This window comes from Rhea americana, unplaced genomic scaffold, assembly GCF_003343005.1.
Source record: "Rhea americana isolate MKP2758 unplaced genomic scaffold, rheAme1 scaffold_0, whole genome shotgun sequence".
Taxonomy (NCBI): Eukaryota; Metazoa; Chordata; class Aves; order Rheiformes; family Rheidae; genus Rhea; species Rhea americana.
The window spans coordinates 16,493,061-16,516,112 of record NW_028185037.1 but is presented as its reverse complement, the minus strand read 5'-3'; the positions used below and the strand labels follow the sequence as shown (position 1 = coordinate 16,516,112).

Below are 23,052 nucleotides of genomic sequence, written 5' to 3'. Positions count from 1 at the left end.
CCCTACATTACAGATTACAGACATTTTTCCTGGACTGTGCTGTACTCCTGAGTTAGATATTCCTTTCCAGCGACGTGCTCATGAAGGACCTAATATTTTTGACTTGAGTTCCTGTGAGAAAAGGAAATTTGGTCAGGTGGAAGAAAGGATGTGTTAGTTGACTATTCTTTTTTTTTTTTTCCTACAGTCTTCTGATTCTCAGTAATTTCAAGTGGGAATGTAGAAAACATCACAACAGTCTGTTCAGCCAGGGCAAAAGACCAGGTAGCTGGTTCAGAACTTTTTCTTCTGTTGGAGTTCCCTATAAAATCATTCAGAGTACAGAATGCATTCATCTCTTTTTTTAAAAAAKAAATGTGAAGTGTGTGGGGGGAGTACTGCACATCTGTGTGACAGATCCTACTTCTCGGATCCTGAGATTTTATCAAGTCTGGAACCAAGCTCCTTGAGCTTTCATCTCTGTGGACACAGCAGTGTTGGTGATGTTTAGAAAGCAACTTTCCTGGAAATTMTTTCTTAGGATCTTTAACTGTGGGCATGGATGGACATTCTTACCTTAGATTTTTTGTGTACGCTAAAYCACTTTACTTCTCATCACAGAATTTGCTGAAGGCTGGGCATTTGATTGCCAAATTATGAGCTGAGTTTCAAATATCCTGCACTTTTCTTGACCAAATAGTTTAGCAGACACCAACACTTGACTCTTAATTACCATCAAACGGCTTAGCACAAATTTATTAATGTCCTTTGGAGAATGTCATATTAGTAGAACCATTTCTGAATCTTTTTGATTTGCTACTAAGGCAGACGAGGCTGCCGGGTAACACCGTTTGTGCTGTTCCTGCTTTGCTCTGCTCCATTGTCCACCGTGTTTCACAGTTGATGTGTCTCAAGTCAATTAGCTGCACACTGCCAGAGGGAGATAAGCCCATGGAGAAGCATACTAGTCATGGCAGATAAAAGTCACAGGCAATATTTCAGGCCAATGACATTCGCTTAATACAAAAATAGAATTTAAAGGAACTAGCGAAGCAACTCAGACTGTTTGGTTACAACAACCAGAAGACTTTCCATCCTTACTCAAGCCGCAGAAAGAGAGGAGAAATTTAACTCCTTGGTATCATTGTATTCCCTTTGCTTCTGCCATCTGTCCCCAAATCATCCATGTGATAAGTCATCCAGGCCTTTCCTTGTACCATATTTTTGCTAGGACATTCAGAGCGTCTTTAAAACTTGTCTCAAAGACAAGATGGAAATGGACTGTCCCTGGATGAATCTTGTCTTCCAAGGGAGAACAACGAGATAGGGAACTGTAGCACTCTGTGCTTTCTGTTTTGCACTTTCACCCTACCAAACCAAACAAATACATCAAGCTAAAGGTCTCCTACAGCATAAAGTGCAGCATGATGCTGTTTATGTTATCTGATACTACTGGCCTACAACATTTTGTACCAGCATGTCAGACTCCCTAAGGAGGCTGGCAACAGCAGTGCACAGTGCGTTGAAGCAAAGGTTTTAAAGAGTAGACCTGAAGAAAAGGCAGGAAGAAGAGTCCTTGCTAACCAAGTTCTTGACTGGGGTATAAAAGACAGAAGACCTGTCTGACTCAAAAACTGTGCTCATGCACCTTAAATGCTTTTGCTCTGTAGTGCAACTTTCCTCTTTCACATCTTGCTTTTTAAAAGCTTTTCAAACTTAGTGAAACAACAGTGAATCCAGTTCAGGGAAATTCCTGATCCTGCAGAACCCAAAGTCACAAAAATCTGCTTTGGCATGAGAATACATTTTGTCTTTTCTGTCTTGGTTTCTCAGTGTGTGAGCRATAATAGTCATACCTCCATCAGCAGATGGTATTCTTGATCTAGACAACCACTTCATTGTCTGGCAGATCTGCTGGCCTGCCATTGAGACTAGGGATCATTTGGGGATCTCTTCTTGCTTCCCAGGGCTTCCTCCAGCATCATGTGGAGGATCTTGCTGTCTCAGCTAAGGCTGAGATGCAGCTTTACAGGCTGGCAAAGTGGCATTTCCACCCTGCCTTGAAGGCATCAGGACAAAAGCTCCTGCAAGGAGCTGTGAATGTGATCATATGGTTAGTGGAAACCATGGGTGAAGAGAAATAGGAATCCTCGGATGCATTGCAACACCTCACCTTRTTGCTTTTTCCCTCCTCCAGAACCTCCTCTGAGTTTCTCAGTTAGTGTTTGTAGCATCATAAAATTATCATATTTTTCCCATCACTCCTATCCTGATGCTGGTTTTTGTAACAGTAACTGGCCTACTGTTAGGAACTGCAGAGATGTAAGAGGCTAAATATTGCTCAGTGAATATTCCAAATCAGGCGCACATTCCCTCCTCTCTCAAGAGTCATTCTCAAGTGTTTGGTAACATCCTTTTTTTTTTTTTTAATATTAAAAGTCACTTAAAACAATCAGTCCAAGATACTGCAGGTGTTCTGAAAAAAAAACAGGAGCTCAGATGTAGAGAAAAAGATAATGGTTGGGAATACGGGGCGACTGAAAGAACTGTAAGAAAAACTGCACTGTTAATATTTGTGGTTCACAGCCAATATTTTTTTAATAATTGAAGAAAATAAGGTTGTTCAAACATGGTATTTGGGAAAGCTTGTGGGAATCTCGGTTTTAGGACCATATTACTTTGAGAATTAGAAACCAAGAACCAAGAAAAACACTGCCAGAATTTTCTAATATAATCTTAGAAAAATCCATTAGCATTTACCAGGTGGCAGAACATAATGAACCTAGATTTCAAGTCTTAAGGGAAAACGAGAAAGGAACAAATGGAACAAAGCAGAAAATCTCAGATTATAAAAACATTTAGAGATAGAGGAAATTCCAATGAGTTGCAAGAAATAGTACTGAAGATGTGAAAGCAAATACAAACCTATGCAGTGTCTCACTGTCATACAGGGCTGCTATGTTTGCAAAAGGCTGAAAGCAGGGAAGAAGTTTACCTAAAAAATTAAAGAATTCATACCTTACATATTAGAAAAAGACCTCCAAATAAGTATCATCAGCAAAGGATGGGGATCTCTTAGCAATAACTGTTTAGTAAGCTGTCTTGTCCAGGGACTGAATTATTATCTTGGTTGCTAAAGATCATCGTATCATTTGCAAATATCTTTTGTAAATAGGATACTGGAYCATGTGGGAATATGAAAACTCAAGTTACAGAAAGGGGTTTTGGAGAARCCTGGACATGTAAGAAATAGGCTGGTAAAGCCTGGATCATGTGTCAGGCTTATTCTTTCRGTAGTAGAAGTATATAAAAATCATTAAAAGGTAGGTTCTGTAAATATACCTAACACAAGGGTGAACATACCAGATATAAAAAATGACACTCAACTAATTCTACACAGGAAATACGTCTGCAGGAGCTGGTCACTAGAGGCTTTCTTTACAAGTAAAAGAGAAGAAATTGGCTCTTTATGTGCTTCAAACCAGCTTGAACTATCTACATTAAAACAATACGAACTGCGCTCCAGGAACACTATTAGAAGTTCAGATGCAGATGTCCATGGTGAGTCCTACTATGGGTGTCACTGAAGGAGATGATACGATATGCGATCAAGAGTCTGTCGGCGTAACAATTAGTCTGATTATAGATAGAAACAGCTATACAAATGAAACTAATATGGCACATAAGAATATACTCAAGAAAAATCTTCCAGACAAACTGTGATGTCATGGCAAGGCTCTTCACAAACGGCAAAAATTGCCAAACGTTATGCCAGATACAAATATTTATTTGGGCTATATACGATGTATCTGGTCCTCATGACAGCTTCAAAGGGACTGTTACATTTTGGAAGAGATTATAGTAAAATTGCTATAATCTACTCCCAAAATTTGGAAGCAAGAGCTACTGAACAGGATACATGAAGAGCACCATATATAGAAAAAATGTTTACAGTTCTCAGCAAGGTCTACATTAAGTTTTGTTCAAATGAAATAGAAGGAAAACTCAAAGAATGTGAAACATTCAGAAAAGCAAAATTTAATGACCAAATCAGTCTGTGATTTTAATCCAAGAAAGATCCATTTTCTAGCATAGTCATAAATTACTTTTTCTTTCCTGGAAAATTTTTTGGATTATTATCTGTATTACTCCAATAGAGTATGGTTAAAAGATGTAAGTGATAAACATGTAATCTCCCATAACAAGAACTTTTATTTGCTAGAATAGCATATCAGCTGTGACAATGACAACAAAAAACTGCTGTTTGGTGGTCTGGGGTTTATACATACCACAAAACAAACATGATTTTAGGCACAATACTACAGATAGCAGGAATCCAACAGGATGTGCAAAATGTAAAAATCATTGCAATGATGATTTTAAAAACTGAGGAATTAAATTCAGATCCTTATCTGGCATACCTGAATAACAGGGCCACTTTCTTGACCTGTGGACTGCCACCTGCTGAAACCCTGTTCAAGAAGCACCTTAGGCTCAATAGACTCAATTTTCATTACTAAACACCAATTTTTGCGCTATTTCTTTCTTCTAATCACTACTGTTGGATCTCTCTTGGACACTRCAGTTATAACTGTGAGTTAATTTCAGACTCTCTCCCTCTCTGCCTTAATTCCTGAGCAAACGTGGCCAATGTTAGCCTCCTCTCTGCCCATCCCCATGTATGTRTCTCAGTGATAGTCCTTTCTCTGARATTCAYCCCTTAGCATTTTTCAGCCAAGCTCAGCCACTAGACCAACTAGCTGCCTCTAAAAAGTAAAACTGAATGGACGATACAGACTCAGTAACAACGAAGCTCACTTCACTCACTCGAAGCTCACTTGAAGACTTTGCGATCGTAAGGCYACAACACAGGGAAAAATTGAGCGTAGGTGACATTCTTTATGAAGATGTGCCTTGCTGTTATGTTTGCTGAGCAAGGRGGATCAGTGAAAAGGCCAACGATATGCAGTATCTTTCACACAAAGAGGATGCAAAAAACTTTTGGCATTCATAAACTCCAAGATCTCGAACAGAATAGGCTTAACAGTGAAACCAATAGATCAATTAGCATCAATGCAGACAAAAATTCATGAAGTGCTCTGACYGTGGTGGCCATTTCAGATGTTAAGTGAGGACTGCTGATCTGGGCTTTGATTAACTTGTGGCRGGGTGCTTATCCTTTGGGGTGGTGCAACAGGAGGACAGCTGACCCTTCAAAGGCTCATTTGCTCCTGAGAGTCCTTCTTGCAAAGGAAGGCTAAGACCATGTCCTCAGCTCAGATTCTCCTTCACAAACATTCATGGTAACTTGTGATCTCCATTCTCACTCTCCAACCCTCTTTTTCCTTTCTTGGCCTCCATGATCTGTTGTTTTTGTAGCTGAGCACTCATGTCAAGCTGCAGGGTCTGCAGTATAGGCTGTGTCAAACACAGCTACCAAGCAAGCAGCGTGTATTGTCCATTCATGCTGACATTTGTTCTGTAAATAATCAAGAAAAAGACTTTTCACTGCTCTGAAACTTCTTTTCTTGCACCCTAAATACATAGATGAGATCACCTGAACACCACCTGCAATGATTTTGTTTCGTGAGGAAGGAAAACACGAATGAGAGCAGTATTCCTTTGCTCTGTGGARCACTGGTACACTCTAGTGGTTAAAACACTGGCAGTTTAAGACAAAATATGACAATTTCACTACTAAGTTATCGTCTGTCTTCCTTTTGGACAAAAATCTGCACAGCATCTTTATGTGGTAGTGCTGTTCAGCTAAATGRTAGTGTAAATTCACACCCTTCATTTAAGTAGCTGATGATGTAATTTCCTTGGACTGTTTTCAGTATGTTTCATCTTTCATTAATCATGTAAACTATACTAGTGAGCTGATGGGTGGCCAGATTTTCAGATGGTGTAAGGAAGTGATTATAATGGAAAGCACAAGTAACAACAGCTCAAGCCTTTACATGGGAACTTCAAGATGGTGTCACTTAGCCGCGCCAAGCTGTAATGTGGGAGGTCATGGCTGCTTTATAGTTGGTCGAAGGAATCATATTGCCTTGGTAGAGTTTTCACCAGTTTGCTAATATAGCTGCAAGACAAACTATGAGTTGGGTTGTGGGTTAACAACAGGCCACTGGCTTCCTTAGTGCAAGGTGGGACAGTAAACTATGGTGAGCTAGAGGGAGCTTGAGGGGATGGAGACACATTGCAGAGGGGCTGTGAGTGGCTAGGTTGCCTGCTGAACGTCTTGATTGCAGCAGAGTGCATTTGCAGAGAAATGGCAGAAGGCGCATTCGGGACTCAAAGACTATCTCCTGTTCCCTATGCTCCAGAGCACAGCTGGTGCCTGACAGGAGGTAATATCTGCAAAGAAATAGCAGGATTGCTTAGCACATGCAAAAACATTCATTTTTGTTTTAATCTTACTCAAAACAGCTGAACTGAAATTTTCCAGGTGATTTTTTTCTAGCAGTCTGAACAGCTGATGTTAGAAAGGCCACAGTGACAGAAACCTTCAGGGTTTGCTGTGAGGTATTTCACTGGGATCTGCTCCTTGCACAGAAAGCACTGGCTGAAGCTGTTCAGAGGAAACCCTCCCCAAAAGGCAGCACAAGCCATCTGGAGCTTGCCTTTTCCCTTTCACCCTTGCTGCAAAAATGTTTCTTGTTGTCAGGTCACTTTCCCTTAGCCCTAGATTTCATCATACAGGAAGGAAATAAGCCGACAAGACAGGGTATAGGACATTCATCTTGGAGTTGAGCCTTCCTCTCCTATAGTCTTTGCTCTCACTGTCTCTGCACTGGAGACCATGACTTTGCTTTCTTTACTTAGTGAAACAAACTGAATATTTATTCAGCAAAATGTGAAGTCATGCTTTAGGTATCAGATTGAAATTCAAAACAGGTATACAAACTAAACACACTTTGAGTCTTTTTTTAACAACAAGTTAAGATAATTTCAGTTTCTAATGCCTATCATTTCTTTGATGTATACTAGTTATGAAAGCATGGATCCAGAGCTTTTATGGAGACAGCCTTCCAATACATTCACTAAGGTCTGAAATATTTCCACAGCCACCTGCTCCTCTGTTCCTGTGGACTGGTCTTAGAGCACATTAAAATGTCCGTTATGTGGGTAAACAAAGTACTAGAATATGAGATCTCCCCACTCTGCCTCACAGCAATCACTTATGAGACTCCTTTGATTTTTCTTTCTTCTTTATGTAGAAAGGATTTTGAATAGCTTAAACCTGGGAGTAGTTTTATAAGACAGATCAAAATGACTTTAGATTAGATTGACTTGGATTTATCAGCATGAGAGTTAAATTTTCTGTCAAATCTCTGCATTTTGGAGCCTCAGAAACAGCAGTACTGGTGCACGATTTACCACAAACAGGGTTTACTGGAAAGCAGAACTTTGCCTCTGTATTGTTTCTCTTCCAAATCTTTTGATCCCTCCATCTGTAAAGAAATGAAAGCAAAAAGAAGGATAAAAGAAAAGCAACGTGGTTTTCAAAGGAGGGTTTGTCCTGGTGCTGCACTGTCTGTTGTATTGAGATGTTTACTGTTTCTCAGGTTTCAGTATGTGCCAAGTAGATTTATTTCACTGTAACTACAGGGCCATTTTACAAAGCTCATAAAACATCTGATTGCAACAGACCTCCTGAACAATGCAGTCCTCTGCCACATGTGACCCCTTCCCAAAATGCAATACCGTCCACTTCCTTCCTGAAGAATGCAGTCAAGTTAATTAATGAATATCTGTCCCGGGGCCATGATGATTTAGGGTTTTGCCACTATTTCTTGACTTCTGAGTCTCTCTCTCTTTCCCTCACCCCATGCAAATGTGGTGGCATATATAAAGGAGGACTTGACCACATGACACGTTTGTGACCCTCAAGTTCTCTCCTGATCTTAATGGATCCCACCCCTGCTGCTCATTGACAGTAAGAAACCCTCTCCTAAAGGCCTCTGCCTAGGTTGTTATGGGCAGTATATCTCTGACACAAATACAGAGAGTGCTAACGATGCTCTGGTTTCTCCTTCTTGTTTCGTTCCAGATTTCTGATTGTCTTGGGGTGTTTGATCTTAGCTGTCCTAACAACTTTCAAGGAGTATGAAACCGTTTCAGGAGACTGGCTCCTCTTGCTGGTAAGGAGACTGTGACCACTCTGGTAATGACCTTAAACTGAAATCAACCCCATTAGCAGTGATGGAAACTTTTTCCTACGTCTGCATGCAAAAAAAATTATTCTGTTGGTCCTGAGGCAATGACTGTACCTTTACGTATTGGTGAGTTCCCTGTCCATTGTCGGCACAGACTGAGTAAAGAGGAAGTCTAGACAGGGTAAAAACACCAGCATGAGAGTTTTACGTAATGGCTTTTCGGCATTTGCCCAATGATTCTCCCACTGATGTATCAAGAAAATTCCCATTGACCAGGCTAGAACTGAACACTTTTGAAAACTGAAATTATAGGGGTCTCTCAACAGTTCATTCTGTAATATTCTGCCAGTCCCAGCATTTCTTTCAAGGGATGCCACAGAACTGGACTTACACTTGTGTCTGATAGCAGAATACGTATAACTGTTGCAGGCAGTGACTCAAACGACTATCCTCAAAAGAGTTTGGAGAAAATATATTTCTTTTTCTGTGTTTCCAGCGTGCTTATGTTATGCTGAAGTCTTGTGCTTAAAGCTGTATTTGTGTAGGTCTCTCGTATGGCAGAAAGAAAGAAAAATAGGGAAAAAAAACACAAAATATAAATATATTAATAATTTTGTGAACACAAACCTAATGAAGCACATCCTCTTCACCCTTAGCTATCACGCAATAGGCAGAGATACTGCTCCCTTAATTGTCCCTGTAGAAAAACTTCCCTAGGAAAATTACACTGCAGCAGCAGTTCTGGGATCTTACTTTCCACTTCCCCTTGGACCTCCGGGCGGACATGCAGATCCAGACAACACTGTTCAGCACAGTGGAAAATCCTATCCTTCCCTGCACCAGAAACAGCAGGGGATAATATATGCTGCAGTTTATTATTCTCTTAAATAYGACCATATGAATGTACAACATCATCTGTCCCTGTCTCTCTAGACGTGGCTGCATGAACAAGCTGCTGGTAGGTAACGTAGGCTGTGGGCATACGGCGYCCCAGGGACTTTGCAGTCACCACTCACACGCGTGTTCTTACTTTATGTGAAATGAGAGGACTTTTTGCAAGGTAATTGCCCTCCCTTCCGTACAGGCAGGGTGAGCACAGCACATTTACTCAACCGCRTGCTTGGGCAGTTTTTGCAGAGCACTTAGCAGGCTGTAAAGCTATGTCCTTGCCTTGCAGAGTCTTTCATGAAATTATATTTTCTTCCCTGTTTTTTCCTCTCTCTCTCTCATTCACACACACACACATACATTCACCCAAACACTTGTACCTCATCTGTTTGTTCCAGCAATCTCTGTGTGCACGGAATTACTGCAAGATTTGTTACGTCTAACAATCTAGTTTGTGTCTTTGCTCCAGGAAACTTTTGCCATTTTCATCTTCGGAGCAGAGTTTGCCTTAAGGATCTGGGCTGCTGGGTGTTGCTGTCGCTATAAAGGATGGAGGGGGAGACTCAAGTTCGCCAGGAAGCCTTTGTGCATGCTCGGTAGGCACGTGTTCTTTATTACTGGTTTCCACACGTATGTCCTTTCTGTTGTGAGCCAGCGTGAGGGGATRTGCAAGAACCGGTGAATGGCAATACAAAGAGCACCGAAATCAGCTCTGCCCTTTGCCTTAGGAGCTGTGTCCTGCTTGGAGTATTTATTTAAAATTCTTGGCAATGATGATTCATTTGAGAGTCTCTTGGATGGCTGGTCAGTGAGGAACAGCAGGGTCCTTGCTGCAGTACCCTCTCAGCGGGGGCCCGCGCGATCACWACAGCGTTAATCCCACGGAGGTTCTGGCTAGAGAAGTGACAAGTTTTTCTGTTTCCTGACGTGCCCTGACATTCAGCTGAGCGCCATCCACCAGCCAGTGCCTCACCCCCAGCCCACATCCAAGCCTTGTTGATTCCTGCTCGTGACTAGAGATACTACCCTTCATATCCATCCAAAAAACTCTTTTCACAGTGCTCCCCATTTTGTCATAGCCTGCTGTTCTCTGCACTAAACAGCTGCCTCCTAATTTTGACTGGTATYGGCTTCAAATACATTTTCATTGTCCTAAGACCTCTGCATTTTTCTTAGGTTCATCCTGAAATATGCTCTGGCTGCCTTCACTTTCAAACTCTTTATATCCCAACCTGATGCCCTCATTACCTGCCAGTCCTTTCTCTTTCAAATTCAAATGTTGTACTGTCTCCCCATAATATTAGCATATATTTGCAACCAAGAAATTTATGATTYCTATCCTGTTATCTTTCAGTCTTGGAAAGTACTGCYTACATATATCTGTCAAATTACTCATTATACCTCTTTGAATGCCCTCTTAAACCTCCCCTTTATGTCCACAAAACAATGAGCCGACATTTAGGAGCTCAGTCGATCCTGAGTACCTGTCATGCACATCTGCATTTATTCAGTATTTTCAGGACTCCTTCATTTGTTTGAATGTTCTTCGGGCCAACAACTAGATTTTTTTTCAGTATTTATAAAGCACAGAGCACCGTGGGGACCCTTACAACTATGTGTAGCACCTTCTTCCCTTTCCCTCTTTTTATTCATTTTATGTGCGTAGATAGTAAACTAAACTGGTACAAATTTTCTTTGTGCATTTGTGCTGGTGGAACTCCTTTGGATGCTGCTGTGAGACAAATAGGAAGTATTCTGATACTTCTAATAGCATTGTGAGGGCAGTATAGCTATGTGTAAGCAAATGGGATTTATATTTTCTCATGCCTTATCAGTAGAAGTGTCATCTCACTTGTGAGGATGAGTCTTTATTGATATCTGGGTAAGGAACAGAAAAGACCCCGTTGGATTTATTAACATCATCTCCTGGTTTATAAGTGGCACAAGTTTACTCTGAGCGTGATTRAAACTGAATAAATCCAAAACCCGTCTGGTGCCACTCTTTTTGGCTGGAAATACAATATAAAGACAGTTTAAAGACTGAGAACCCAGGGAATGCTTGAAGCCTTTTGGTGCCACTTTTAACGTTTATGTATGGGATCAAAAAATAGATGGGGGGGAGGTTTAAAAGAAAGGGGAGAGGAGAAAATAAACAAGAAGAAGAAGCAAATTTTGACCTCTTCTTAAGCTGACTGGTGGATTGTCACTGCGGACCCTTACAGATGGTAGGACTGGCTTTGAGATTTTTACAGGGAAAGACAGCCAAATGACCAAGATACTAAATGCACCACTGAATATTGAGTTTCGTGACTGCTGACCTACAAGTCTGTGAGCACTATGGGCTGCCTGTGGGATATATGGATTTAGGGTTGTTTTTCTGTCTGCATTTTCCTAGGACACCAATTCTTTGCATTCCTAGGCTAGCTCAGTTGGTGTCTCAAGTCCAGTGTTTCAATCTATAAATTGATTACCATGCTCTCTGGTGAATTCTGCGCGTGACTCTGACCATGCTAAAAGTGCCAATAGCTACTTAATTGGCCAAAGAAGGTATTTTCAGGCAGTTTTAAAATTTGCCTAGGGAAATTTTCAGCACAAACAGACGAGATTAAGCAGCAGATGATGAGGACACTTTTACGCAGGCTTTACTCTTCTTTTTGCCTTGTAGATATCTTTGTGCTGATTGCTTCAGTGCCAGTGGTTGCTGTTGGGAACCAGGGCAATGTTCTGGCCACATCTCTCAGAAGCCTCCGTTTCCTGCAAATCCTACGGATGCTCCGAATGGATAGGAGGGGTGGCACATGGAAACTTTTGGGATCGGCCATTTGTGCACATAGCAAAGTAAGTGAGGAGCTTGCAAGAGTCAGCTGGCGATCAGCAGAGGAGAAGTAGAAAGGGAAGAGAAGGGATGGACAGAAATCCCTTGGGATTAAGCCTTGGAGTTCAAGGTGCAATTTAGTCCTTTCAGGTCTATTCCCTCTTCCATACTCTTAACCAATGCTGTCCCTTGATTTACCCTTCTCTACTCAATGGAGGTACTGGCAAGTGGAAAGAGAAATGCTCAACCTCACACTCATTTCAACAGGAATTTTGCCTTCCCACAGAATGAGAAAAGGAACATCCCTTTAAAGGTAAAGTATGCTAAATCTTTGACAGAAATACCTCTATAATTGCAACATTTTTGTAGTGGCTCCTCAAACTTGCCTGATCAGCAGATGGAGCAGGACTCCAGAGGAATGGAAAGAGGCTATTGATCAGAAGTGTGGTTTCAGAGGGAGCTACTAGAATAATTTCTCTTAGAAAGCATAGGTCAGGCAATATAAAGATGCATGCAGTGCGAGATCTAGAGAGACAAAATTTCTAAAATCTTCTTTGTTCAGTCTAACTTGATGCTGTAGTCAGACACATCCTGTCTCACACCAGACAGATATGTTGTGCTCTTGCATTTTCACCAAACATTATTACATGTTAAAAGCTATCTGCATAAAAAGACTCTAGATGAGATTTCTCATCTCCTCTAGGAATATAAAAATCACATATAATCTGTGTTACATACTGCTTTTTCTGATCTGTGAATGACATTCCTGACATTTTGGAGTTTTTTTAAATTTTTTGAAAATTAAAATGCCAGCTGGCACAGCATAATTAGGTTTTACTTCTTTGTAGTGTCTGATAGGGATACCCACTCTGCTTCATCTCATACCAGCTTCTGCTTCTACCCCATGCAAACTTGCTACAACGCAGGTGGCACATAAACACTTATGTCAAAAATATGTTTTAGGAAACTGAGATCATGGAAGAAGTACATGTGCCAAACACATTGTTCAGAAAGTATTTAAAGCTTCATAAAAAAATCTGAATTTTTTTTTAAATCTTCCTCATTTGATTCCTCACCACAGCACTTCGGATCTGAGCTGACTGGGAGAGATAAGAAGGTGTTGTGAGAACCTTGCTACACTGGGAAGCACTAAGAAAACTATTCTGATAACAAAGTGAACCAACAAATTTCATTTGATGGTTGCATATCAGAAATTAGCTAAGAAAATGGGCTTATCTCAAGGCTCAGTTATAAAATTCTCAGTTAAAAACTATTTTCTGGCAAATTCATTTCTCAGAAAAGAAAAAGAACTGGAATGTTGTCTCACAACTTGCTTGTGAAGATCTTCTCCAAAAAGTTGTTTACTCTCAACACTGTTGGGATTTTAAGCTGAGTCAAAGCATCTCCTATGTCAGTGACAATAGCCACATGCTCCAGTACAGTCACTCATTCTCAAACAAGCAAGCTCAGGTTTTGATCTCAGGTGGATTTTTAGTTCTTTTTTTTTTTTTTTTTTTTTTTTTTTCCATAAAGCTATTTTTTTAGGATCTGTTCTTATTTCATCAGTGCATGATGAAAACTTACCTCAAAAGCTGCTCTGATGTGGTTAATAAGGAGAAACTCCATCCCACAGCCTTGACTCTCTGGAAATAGAGAGATGGAGTTGTTGATTTGCTTTGTAAAGACTCTCCCAGCCTAGGGACAGCTGGAACTGGGGAACAACTGCTAAAAGCAACCAGGAAAATCAAGGGCAGTAATAGAGCCTGGCGGGACACTGACATGGTACAGCTGAGCCCTTAACTCAGCTTTACRCAGAACTGCAATTGCAGATTTCTCCAAGCTTCTCTCAGGGAAGATGCCGTGTAAGGGCTAATTCCTGTATATCTCTGCATTATTTCCCAGTAATTGCTGAGCTGGGTTGGTCATGGACTGTGACCAAGCCAGCAGTGACAGTGCTGCTGTTATCCTCAACGTTTCTCTCCTCTCTTGACATTTATTCTGCCACAGTGGGTAATGAGGCTGTTTTCTGCCCATCCATTGTCCTTCTGCATCTTTTCCAGGAACTCATCACTGCTTGGTACATTGGGTTCCTGACGCTCATCCTATCCTCGTTTCTTGTTTATCTGGTTGAAAAAGATGTGCCTGAAAAGGATGCTAATGGGGTGGAGATGAAAGAAGAGTTTGAAACTTATGCAGATGCACTGTGGTGGGGGCTGGTAAGTGACTCCAGAAATGCCCTATCCTCTTCTTGAAAAAAAATATCTAATAGTATGTAAAGTATCAAAGTTAGGAAATGCAGTATAAGTGAGCTGATGAGTTTGGGTGAGGGGTGTGTTACTAGTGTAACATTACCAATAGCAGGGATGCTCTTACGTCCAATTTTCTGAATTTATATTCCCATTAACTTTCAGTCAAAGACTCTTAGGTGCATGCATCTCTTTGAGAAACCAGTCTGCGGCTCATCACTTCTATGGATCCACTCCTTTAGAGGAGTGTCTCCGTGGTTATAACCACGCTGGCAGAACTACCTAGTGAAGACCTAACTTCCATGACATGAGTGTTCTGCCTATGAGAGCCTGGCAAGGATCTTGTCTGTGTAAACAGACACTCATGGAAGTCAGGTCCACAAGGAGCTAGTGAGGCTCTTCCACTGAGGAGGTCTCTGGATTTAGATTGGGAAGGTAGAAAGACGTCCCTTGGGAAGACTCACTTCACATTTCTCTTGTGTCTTTCATGAATTCCAAAAGACTCTGTCAGAGACTGTCCTTGGTGGTAGGTTACTGAGAAAAAGGTATCTTAGATACATCTTCTTGTCTTTTCTGATTAAGGAAGGAGTATTGGTTTGTGCCACTGTTCACTTGATCACAAAAGTTTCCAGTTAATTGCTACACAAAATTCATGTTGCTTTACTACCAACACTTACAGAAGTTGTCTATATTGTGCTGTGGCTGCAAATCAGSAGTACATTTTTTTAAGTCATGTAGTTCATTCATTAATGAAAAGATGYGTTTTACCATTATTAATTAAAAATCCCCAAGTGCTGAATAGAGAAATGGGATAMGTTTATACTCTTTTCTAGAAGAGCATGTGGTAAGAAATTGAGGTAGAGTCTCACTGGAGAAAAAAGAGAAATAATTAAAAAAGAGTCAGTCATTTTGCAGAAAGACAGTTTTTACAAAGTCATCTTTGYTTGACAGAGTGGCACTTCAGGGAGRGGTAGGCGTGACTGGTTGTTTAAGCTATGCAGGCTGTTAATTGGCAAGTCCCATTCCTAGCTGTACATTGACTGAGGGCAGGACACCGACGCCATATGTCGCATTARTTCTCTTTCAATAAATCCACCCCAAATAGGCAGGTATTTTAAGACTAAATCCATTCTTCTGAGTGTGATACCTCTAGACTATGTTACTATAAAATAAAAAAAAAAATGGGCTGACCTGTTGTCAAGATCCTTTGTTAACGAGTTGTGCATGAGCACCCATATATYTAAGTGGGTTATGCAAATATGTCAGTGATCTTTAAAGCAGGGCTGTTTGCACTGTTTTTCTTATTCTGCCCACAGATCACCCTGGCTACAATCGGGTATGGCGACAAGACCCCCAAGACGTGGGAGGGACGGCTGATTGCAGCTACCTTCTCTCTCATTGGAGTGTCATTCTTTGCTCTTCCTGCTGTAAGTACCTTCCTCCTCCTTCCTTCACCCAGAGCTAATGCAGACCTACAGCAGATGAAAGAAAGGATTTGTATAGGTTCTTCTACAAATATTATTTGGATATGGATGAAATTTTTCAAAAAAAAAAAAAAAATCCAGGGACCAAAACTCCCAACAGAATCTAAATCCCATTTGAAGAAGGGATTCAGATACTTAACATTGATACCAGGAAATAACATAAGCCTCGCTCTGTGCCCTGCAGGCAAGTGGCTGTCAAGCTCCCTTCTCCACAGACGAACCTTACATAGAGCCTATTGGGAATAATATGACACTCTAATATTCTCTGAACCATGTACKGGCACTGTGTGACACAGTGCTAGTTGGCACAGGTCTATTTGGAAAGGACATATGCGATATTGCACAAAGATCCTGTATAGCAGTCTCCATGCCCCCTCTACAGAACCGCTTCCTCTTGTTCTTATTACTATACTTTTCCTAAGTGAGAAAYGCCTAAAATTTTGAATCTCTCTATGCTTTCAGGGCATTCTGGGTTCAGGGCTGGCACTGAAGGTCCAGGAGCAACATCGCCAAAAACATTTTGAGAAAAGAAGAAAGCCAGCAGCTGAACTTATTCAGGTTTGAAGCCACTTCTCCACTCTTTGGAAAAGTGCTATTTATTAAAACTGCTATATTGTAACAAGGATCACCTCTCCCTCCTGCCCAAATTCTCATTTCCCRTTACAGGAGGTGAGAAGTTGTGCTTATAAAGGAGTCACTTTTTTCACATCAAGCTTGATAATCCTGTGGTTCTTGCAGTTTTTGAGGAATCTTTGCATTTCTAGAACATCTTTTAGAAGAAAGGTGTCTAGAAGAAAGACATTCATCTGCTAGCTTCTGGAAATCAGACAAATTCTACATCAGCACCACAAAAATCATAGAAAACAAGCTGTCAAAAACATATTCTTTCCAAAATCCAGGTTTTGCCAGTTCCCTTGAGGGAGTGTTTTATGTGCAAACAAATATATGTTATTAGTGATGTGAAAACAGCAACGGAAGTAACACAGCAGACAGTGACTGTTTCAATCCARGAATATTGCATAAATAGGATGTGTAGTTCGTAAAACTGAAACACAAAACAAGCCCTGGCTCTTCCATTATCTCATTGGAAGATCGTAGACGGCAATAGGAGAGTGTCTTTAGCTTACTTGGACTTCAGTTCTGGCCTTTGTTACTAATTTAGAAAAGTAAGCATAAAACGACTAGTCTGAGGGCTGATAAACTTGACAGGATTTATTCTGCGTAGGTGTGGAGTGGAGCACRCCCTGAGGGCAGCGAAGTCAAAGGCAGCGTTTTCCCATGGGGACAGAGAAACTTTCTGTGTTATCAGATAGAAGCAGCGATGCTCGGGATCCCTCAGGGTCAAACCAGTCCACTGGAGAAAGGGGCCAAATGGCATATTACACTCCTCATTAAAAGCATTCCCTGGCAAACAGAAGAGCKGCAGGAGTGAACGGTGAATTGAATTCACCTTTTAAATTAAAGCATCTCTGCCTAACAAGTAGCTAATTTAGCCACAATATTGTTAGTTATATGATTAGAGAATTTTTGAGAGGAGCTAAATGCTGAACTATAAAATTGTTCAGCAAAATTTCCCCGGCGGCACATTACACAATAAACTAGGTCAAGCACTTCCAGAAATATTGGAGAAGTCAAGCAGTTGTTGAAGCCCTTTCAGATGTGCCAGACAGGAAAATAAAACCAGATTAGTCAAATGTAACCTCTTGCCAGTGTCAGTAGTTATCCCTCATGTCCTGCCTCCTTCAACAGCCCTCCCAGACTATAATACAGTGTCAATAATTTTGCCATCTAGTGACACTCATTTGGMATGGCTGATTAGTAATTCATTTCCAGATAGTCACTCACGGGCATGGTTAGGTTCTTTGAAGCAATATGCTGGTTTCAGTCCAGTTTTATCTAATGCTAATTATTCCCTCTTCCCTGTGATTCAGGCTGCCTGGAGATACTATGCTACTAACCCCAACAGGATTGATCTAGTTGCTACCTGGAGRTTTTATGAATCAATTGTATCATTTCCATTTTTCAGGTAAGTACACTGTCTATATTTCTTTCATCTTTTTCTATGAAGCCTAAATCAAGACAGGAAACATGAAATTCATACATATATATGAGTGAGACTTTTGTAGGCAATGGGCACTTGCCAGTGTTACAGATGCAGATACAGAAAACATCACTGACAGCAATGTGGAAGTGTTTTTTAAAATGACTTCTCTTCCAGAAGTCCAGACCAATTTTCCGAACTGCCTAGCATGAAAAAAACCTACAGGAAGAAGAAAACTGAATAGATTTTGCTTAGAGTCTAATAGGAGTACTGAGAGGAGAGGCAGCTGGCCAAAATAATTCACGTCTTATATCCATGTTCAGGTGAAAATGCATCATGTGATGTAGTATGAGGGGTGCATGTGATAGGGGTTGTGGAGGGCCTACCTGCAAGCCTGTGGTAGATTTTTTCCGGTGTCTCATCCCATCTCTTTCATTTGTTAATGGAGYGGGATTTTCTTCTTTTTTCTCCCCTCTTCCTCGCTGAAAGTGAAAAACATTCTTTTGGCTTTTGCATTCATTTATTCTCCCTTTCCCCTGTGGGATGCATTGGGGCAGATGGATAACGCATTTGGTGGTCCTCACTTTTGCATTGAACAAAGGAGAAGGTTAACAGTTTGCTTCAGTGCTGGCTTCCCTTTATAAGACCGGAGTTTATTCCCCCGGAAAGCTCAAATTGTCCCTCAAATCTGACTCCTAAGAACGTATTGCGTTTTGACAACACCAGTTGTTCAGAGGAACAATTCAGGGGAGGAGAGTCAAACCATATTTAAAACTGTCTCCCGCTGAAGCTAGTATTCGAAGGTCCACAAGAAAACTTTTCTGAGGAATCGGGGTCATGGGGTTTTTTGCTCCTATTTTATTTTGCATCCCCCTGAGTTCAGTACAAAGCATTCAAAAATGTAAAGGCATTGAAACTTAAGGGATGTTTATATGTTTACGGAAATAAGTCTGTTCAATTCCACTTTTTTTTTGCCTATCAAACAGGCCTCACTGAGAAAATACCCTCATCTTGAGGATTTTACATTGAAAAAAGAGCCTGTGAAAGCTAAGGCTTTTTGCTATAAAATTTCAGCTGCTAATAATGGGCACTACTTAACCAAGGACATGTTTTAAACTTCCATTCCTGGTTTGCTGTTGTGCCTGATTCTGAAAACACTCCCCTCAAAGGACCGCTCGGCTCCAGGGGAGGTCTACACGGGTGAGCTGTGCTCGCTGCGCTGATAACGCAGCTCCAGCTGCTGCTTACAACTGCCTTGAAGAACCACGCACATTTCAGCCTCCTGCCTTCACAAAGGGCAAATTACGGATCAAAATCACTCGTTCTTTGTTTTATTCACAATAATACATTTCTACAGGACTAATCTCACGTAGGTCACAAAGCAAATCTTCCATGGAAAAAGTGTTTAGTTATGGCTCAGTACCTTTTCCCCCCCTTTTCTCCATCTTTCCTTACTTTCTATCTATTCTCACATTACTCATAATAGGGACATTTCCAGAGGGGTTCTTGATCTCAGGTTTTGTTCAGAGAATAATTCTTAGGCTCCTTTGGAGTCTAGATGCATTACTATGATTTCAAGATTGTTTATTGTGTGTAGGTTTTCCTCTGATTTAAATGAGACTGAAATTTAATAGGTGCTTTGCAAGTAATGTCCTAGGAGACAGAGCAAGGGAGTTAACTTCTCACTGAAGACTGATTTCCAGTCTAAGTAGCTTAGCCCGGTTTCAGGAACCTGTACCCCTCTCTTTGCTTAAGGCTAGTTGAAAATGCAATGTCAGAACTTTTGTTCTGCTGTCAGTTTTGGTCACAGAAGAGAAAAGACATGAACGGTTAGCAGTGGATTAGCAATTTCAGTTAAAAGAATCTACTGAATTTATTATGTAATTTTTCTCTCCTTGCTTTCCTGAATTGCTTCCTCTCTTCTATAAAAGGAAAGAGCAATTGGATGGTACTGCCAGGTATGTAGCTGTCACTATAGCCTTGTTTTAATGCGGTTATTGAAGAATGCAGATTAAATGATTCATTGTGAATTCATGAGTTGTTAACCAAAACATGCTACTAACACCAAAGATAGTCATTAAGAATGATTAACTAATCCATTTCCTAATTGCTTGCTTTTTTTTCTCTATTTAACAACAGAGCTAAAATGCTAATTGTACAAATGCAAGGTGCAGCTTGCTGCTTGTCTGTAAACAGTTTTACTGTTAGTTRTGATTAAAAATGCTCTACACAGCTTTTTTTGGCCTGTGCTGTAGAGCTAAGGCTTAGCACCAGGTTGTTCTGGGGTGGATTTATGTTCTGGGGTGGATTTAACCCTGTGCCCCGTGTTGCCGTTCGACAGTCCTGCCCCGAGCACTGTCGTGTTGTGAGGGATCAAGTCTGCGTCAATCCGCCCTCTGTGTCAGTCTACTGTGTTCACTGATTTCTTGATGCCATATTCATTGGAAGGCTGAGATGGATAAGCAGGATTGTCAAGCCTCTGACAGTACTAAAAAGGCAATGTTAGGGTCAAAGATGTGGTCTCACATCTGCTGAGATAGATGTGGAGGCTCCCAGTAACTTTGGAGCATTTACAAGCCAAGACTTTGAAAACTAGTGGTCAGGGATTAGGCCTGGGTTCCAATCTCTGGCATGAAGAAAAATTTKCTGATTTTGCTCATTTATTTTTCAACTATTTTATGCAATACATGACATAAGCCTCAACMAAAATAGTTAAAAAGAAGAAAAAAAGACTCATATTTGTTAGTTAAAATATTCTCCTATGAATGATGTGGATTCAAATCTCTTTTAGTAGAAAAAAGAATTGTAGCCTGGCTTTCCTCACAATACAGGCGAGTGCTGTAGTGCAGTTACTGGGAAAAAGGTAACTCCTCTTGCTGCCATCATCCTCATGAGCTAACCTGTTCCTCTTCAGAGACTGCTGGGATGGGAGCTACTTGGTTTGTGGATCCTCACGAATCTTAAGCATTACATGTCCGTGCCATTGCCCAGGCTTAAGCATGAGCTTAAGCATAAACTGCATTCATGTAGATGTCTGGAGATTCTAGGCACCTCCAGGGTGTTTAGCAGTTGAATTTTGATCTTTGACATGCAAGAGAGAACTTAAGTGCTTAAATACTTTGGGTGTGTAACGTCACACCTTGGTTACTGCCATTTGCCAAGTCACAGCTCTCCTAGAGGACTTCCTGCACCTGGAATGACTGAATGGTTCATGACCTAGTTTCTGAATTACTATAACTTTCAACTCAATAGAAAAAGTCAGTTTACACTGATGTATACGTTAAAAACTGAAAAATATGACTCAGAGTCCAGAATCCTTGAAAGCATAATGCCAAAGCCTCTCATTCTACCAGCCTATGTTTTACTTTTATTTTGTCACATAAATAATAATCTTCAGTAAAATCATCAGTAATTCTGCATTGGAGCCTTCTTGTTAGTAGAAATGAATTTATGGAAATAAATATTCAGTAAAAGGATTGGAAACCCTCCAGGTAAACAGACAAATGATAGTACTTGTGGGAACATCCATTGACTTCAGTAGACATGGAACTGAGCCCTAAAATCTGGTTATTTTGACAGTTCTGCCTCCTATCTTTAATAAAACTCTTATTTACAGACCAGATAGTTGCCCTCTGCCCCCCTCCMCCCCCMAAAAAAGATTTAATCTTCTTCCTACAGTAATTTAATATGGGAAAGCATTACTCACACTCCACTGCAGTTTTCCTTTAGAACTGTATTGAAATAAATGAGCAATAAGGGAATGCTGTCCTAGTGGAGAGAACAGCACATAAGTGCACTCAAATCTCCAGGCCTTCACGTCGGTGAAGTTCCTAATGGCAAAGCTGTAGTAATAAAGTGTGTTGTCTGAACAGCGATTGATAAAGGAGAGTGAAGAATTGGTCCAAAGCTTTCCCAGAGGAAATGGAAAATAGTTAGAAACTAAGAATGAGGTCTAGYTGTATGAAAACTTGAGGTTGGATAATGTTTTAAGTAGCAGGCGTCAGAGTTTCAATAGTGTAGTGAGAAAACTATATACATAGTTTTAGAATTAAACTCTGACAGATCCTTCAGCCCTTGGAATCCAACCTAGTAATAGGACAAAATCACAGCTAGATTCAGTTCTTTGTTCTTAGACCATTTGGGGAAGACGCAGAGGAGAGAGGCAATGGATTGGAAAAGTCTATTKAAGAAGCTGTATCCCAAAACAATGCTTCATGGAAAAAAGTGTTGGTAGAAAGTTGATTTAAGCTTTACAGCAGCCTGAAATTTTACTGAAACTCCTTTTCCTCTAAACTAAAACTGTGATGACATGACCTATGATGAAGATCACACCTGACTAATCTTATGTCAGACTACAGGCTGGGTCATGTAGACAGTGAAGGAACGTGGTGCAGGTCCCCAGACCAGGAGGAGCTGGGGCTGTGCTTTCCAGGGCTCACTGGTGGGCCTTTCAGTGACTCAACAGCAGAGGTGCCACCAGCTTTTTCTTTCTTAATTAATACCATATACCACCAGCACATGAAGCCTCAGATAGCGACTGCACCTGCAGGGAGAAAGGAGGATTTCCTGTTCCCTCTTGATCTGAAGGTCTTTGTGCTATTGCTCATCTGCATGCATTGTAAAGCATTTCATCTGGTTGGCTCTCAAAAAGGAAGATTTATGAAAAAGATACATTAATGTTCGTAAACATTTGGCAAATGTTTATTGCCTGACTTGCATTTCCTAGCTCCTTTAGGGTGGGCCTTTGCTTGAAGGATATGCTTTTTATTTGAAATAACTTTTTCAATGTTTTACATTTGTGTCTGAGGAAGGAACTGTGGGTCAAATTTTTCAGCCCTGCTGTTAGCATCAGTTCCATTGATTTTGACTAGTGTGTGAATTGTCAGCCATCTGTATGTACAGGCATTTTAGCTAAGAGTTTTGAACTTTCTCCTAGGGCTTTGCACCTAATCAGAATTTTAATTTCTTCACAGAGCATTGCAGAACTAGACATCTGGTCTAACTAGCATCTAGACTAGCATCAGCATGCTCAGTCCTAGATTTATTATTATGTGAGTGCAGAAAAGTCATGTATTCCTGTGTCCTGATCTCCACAAGATAAATATTCTCTCTCTACCTTTAGAAAGATGTTTKGGGATCTTTAAAAGGCAGAAGCTGTACTAGTCCTTCCTATTGTGCGGTTATGAAAGAATGCATGTAATGTGGTGCATTTACGTATGATAACAATAGTAACAGCATAATGAAAATAAAATCATATTTTGCAGAACTGGAAAATGTTCCTGTCAGCATTTCTTCTTAATGCATCTGACCAAAGCAGGAAGGGGGGAAAAACCACTCTGATCTACACACTACATRAACTACAATGAAAGGCTATTCCCATTCTTTTTCACAGAGCTTTTCATGGATAATCATTAATGCATCATCTTAATAACTTTTC

At 40.6% G+C, this 23,052-nt stretch overlaps 1 protein-coding gene across 1 annotated transcript in view; it reads left to right on the top strand.

Moving 5' to 3' along the window:
- Positions 1-23,052, top strand: part of KCNQ3 (potassium voltage-gated channel subfamily Q member 3) — a gene marked incomplete at its 5' end in the record, with an annotated part of 197,009 nt that overhangs the window by 155,427 nt on the left and 18,530 nt on the right. Inside the window, 8 exons of the mRNA XM_085300492.1 lie at positions 8,036-8,126; positions 9,499-9,625; positions 11,695-11,867; positions 13,905-14,060; positions 15,407-15,517; positions 16,037-16,132; positions 17,506-17,600; positions 19,547-19,573. Of these exons, the coding sequence (XP_085156618.1) occupies positions 8,036-8,126; positions 9,499-9,625; positions 11,695-11,867; positions 13,905-14,060; positions 15,407-15,517; positions 16,037-16,132; positions 17,506-17,600; positions 19,547-19,573 (876 nt within the window). The remainder of the gene's footprint in view (positions 1-8,035; positions 8,127-9,498; positions 9,626-11,694; positions 11,868-13,904; positions 14,061-15,406; positions 15,518-16,036; positions 16,133-17,505; positions 17,601-19,546; positions 19,574-23,052) is intronic.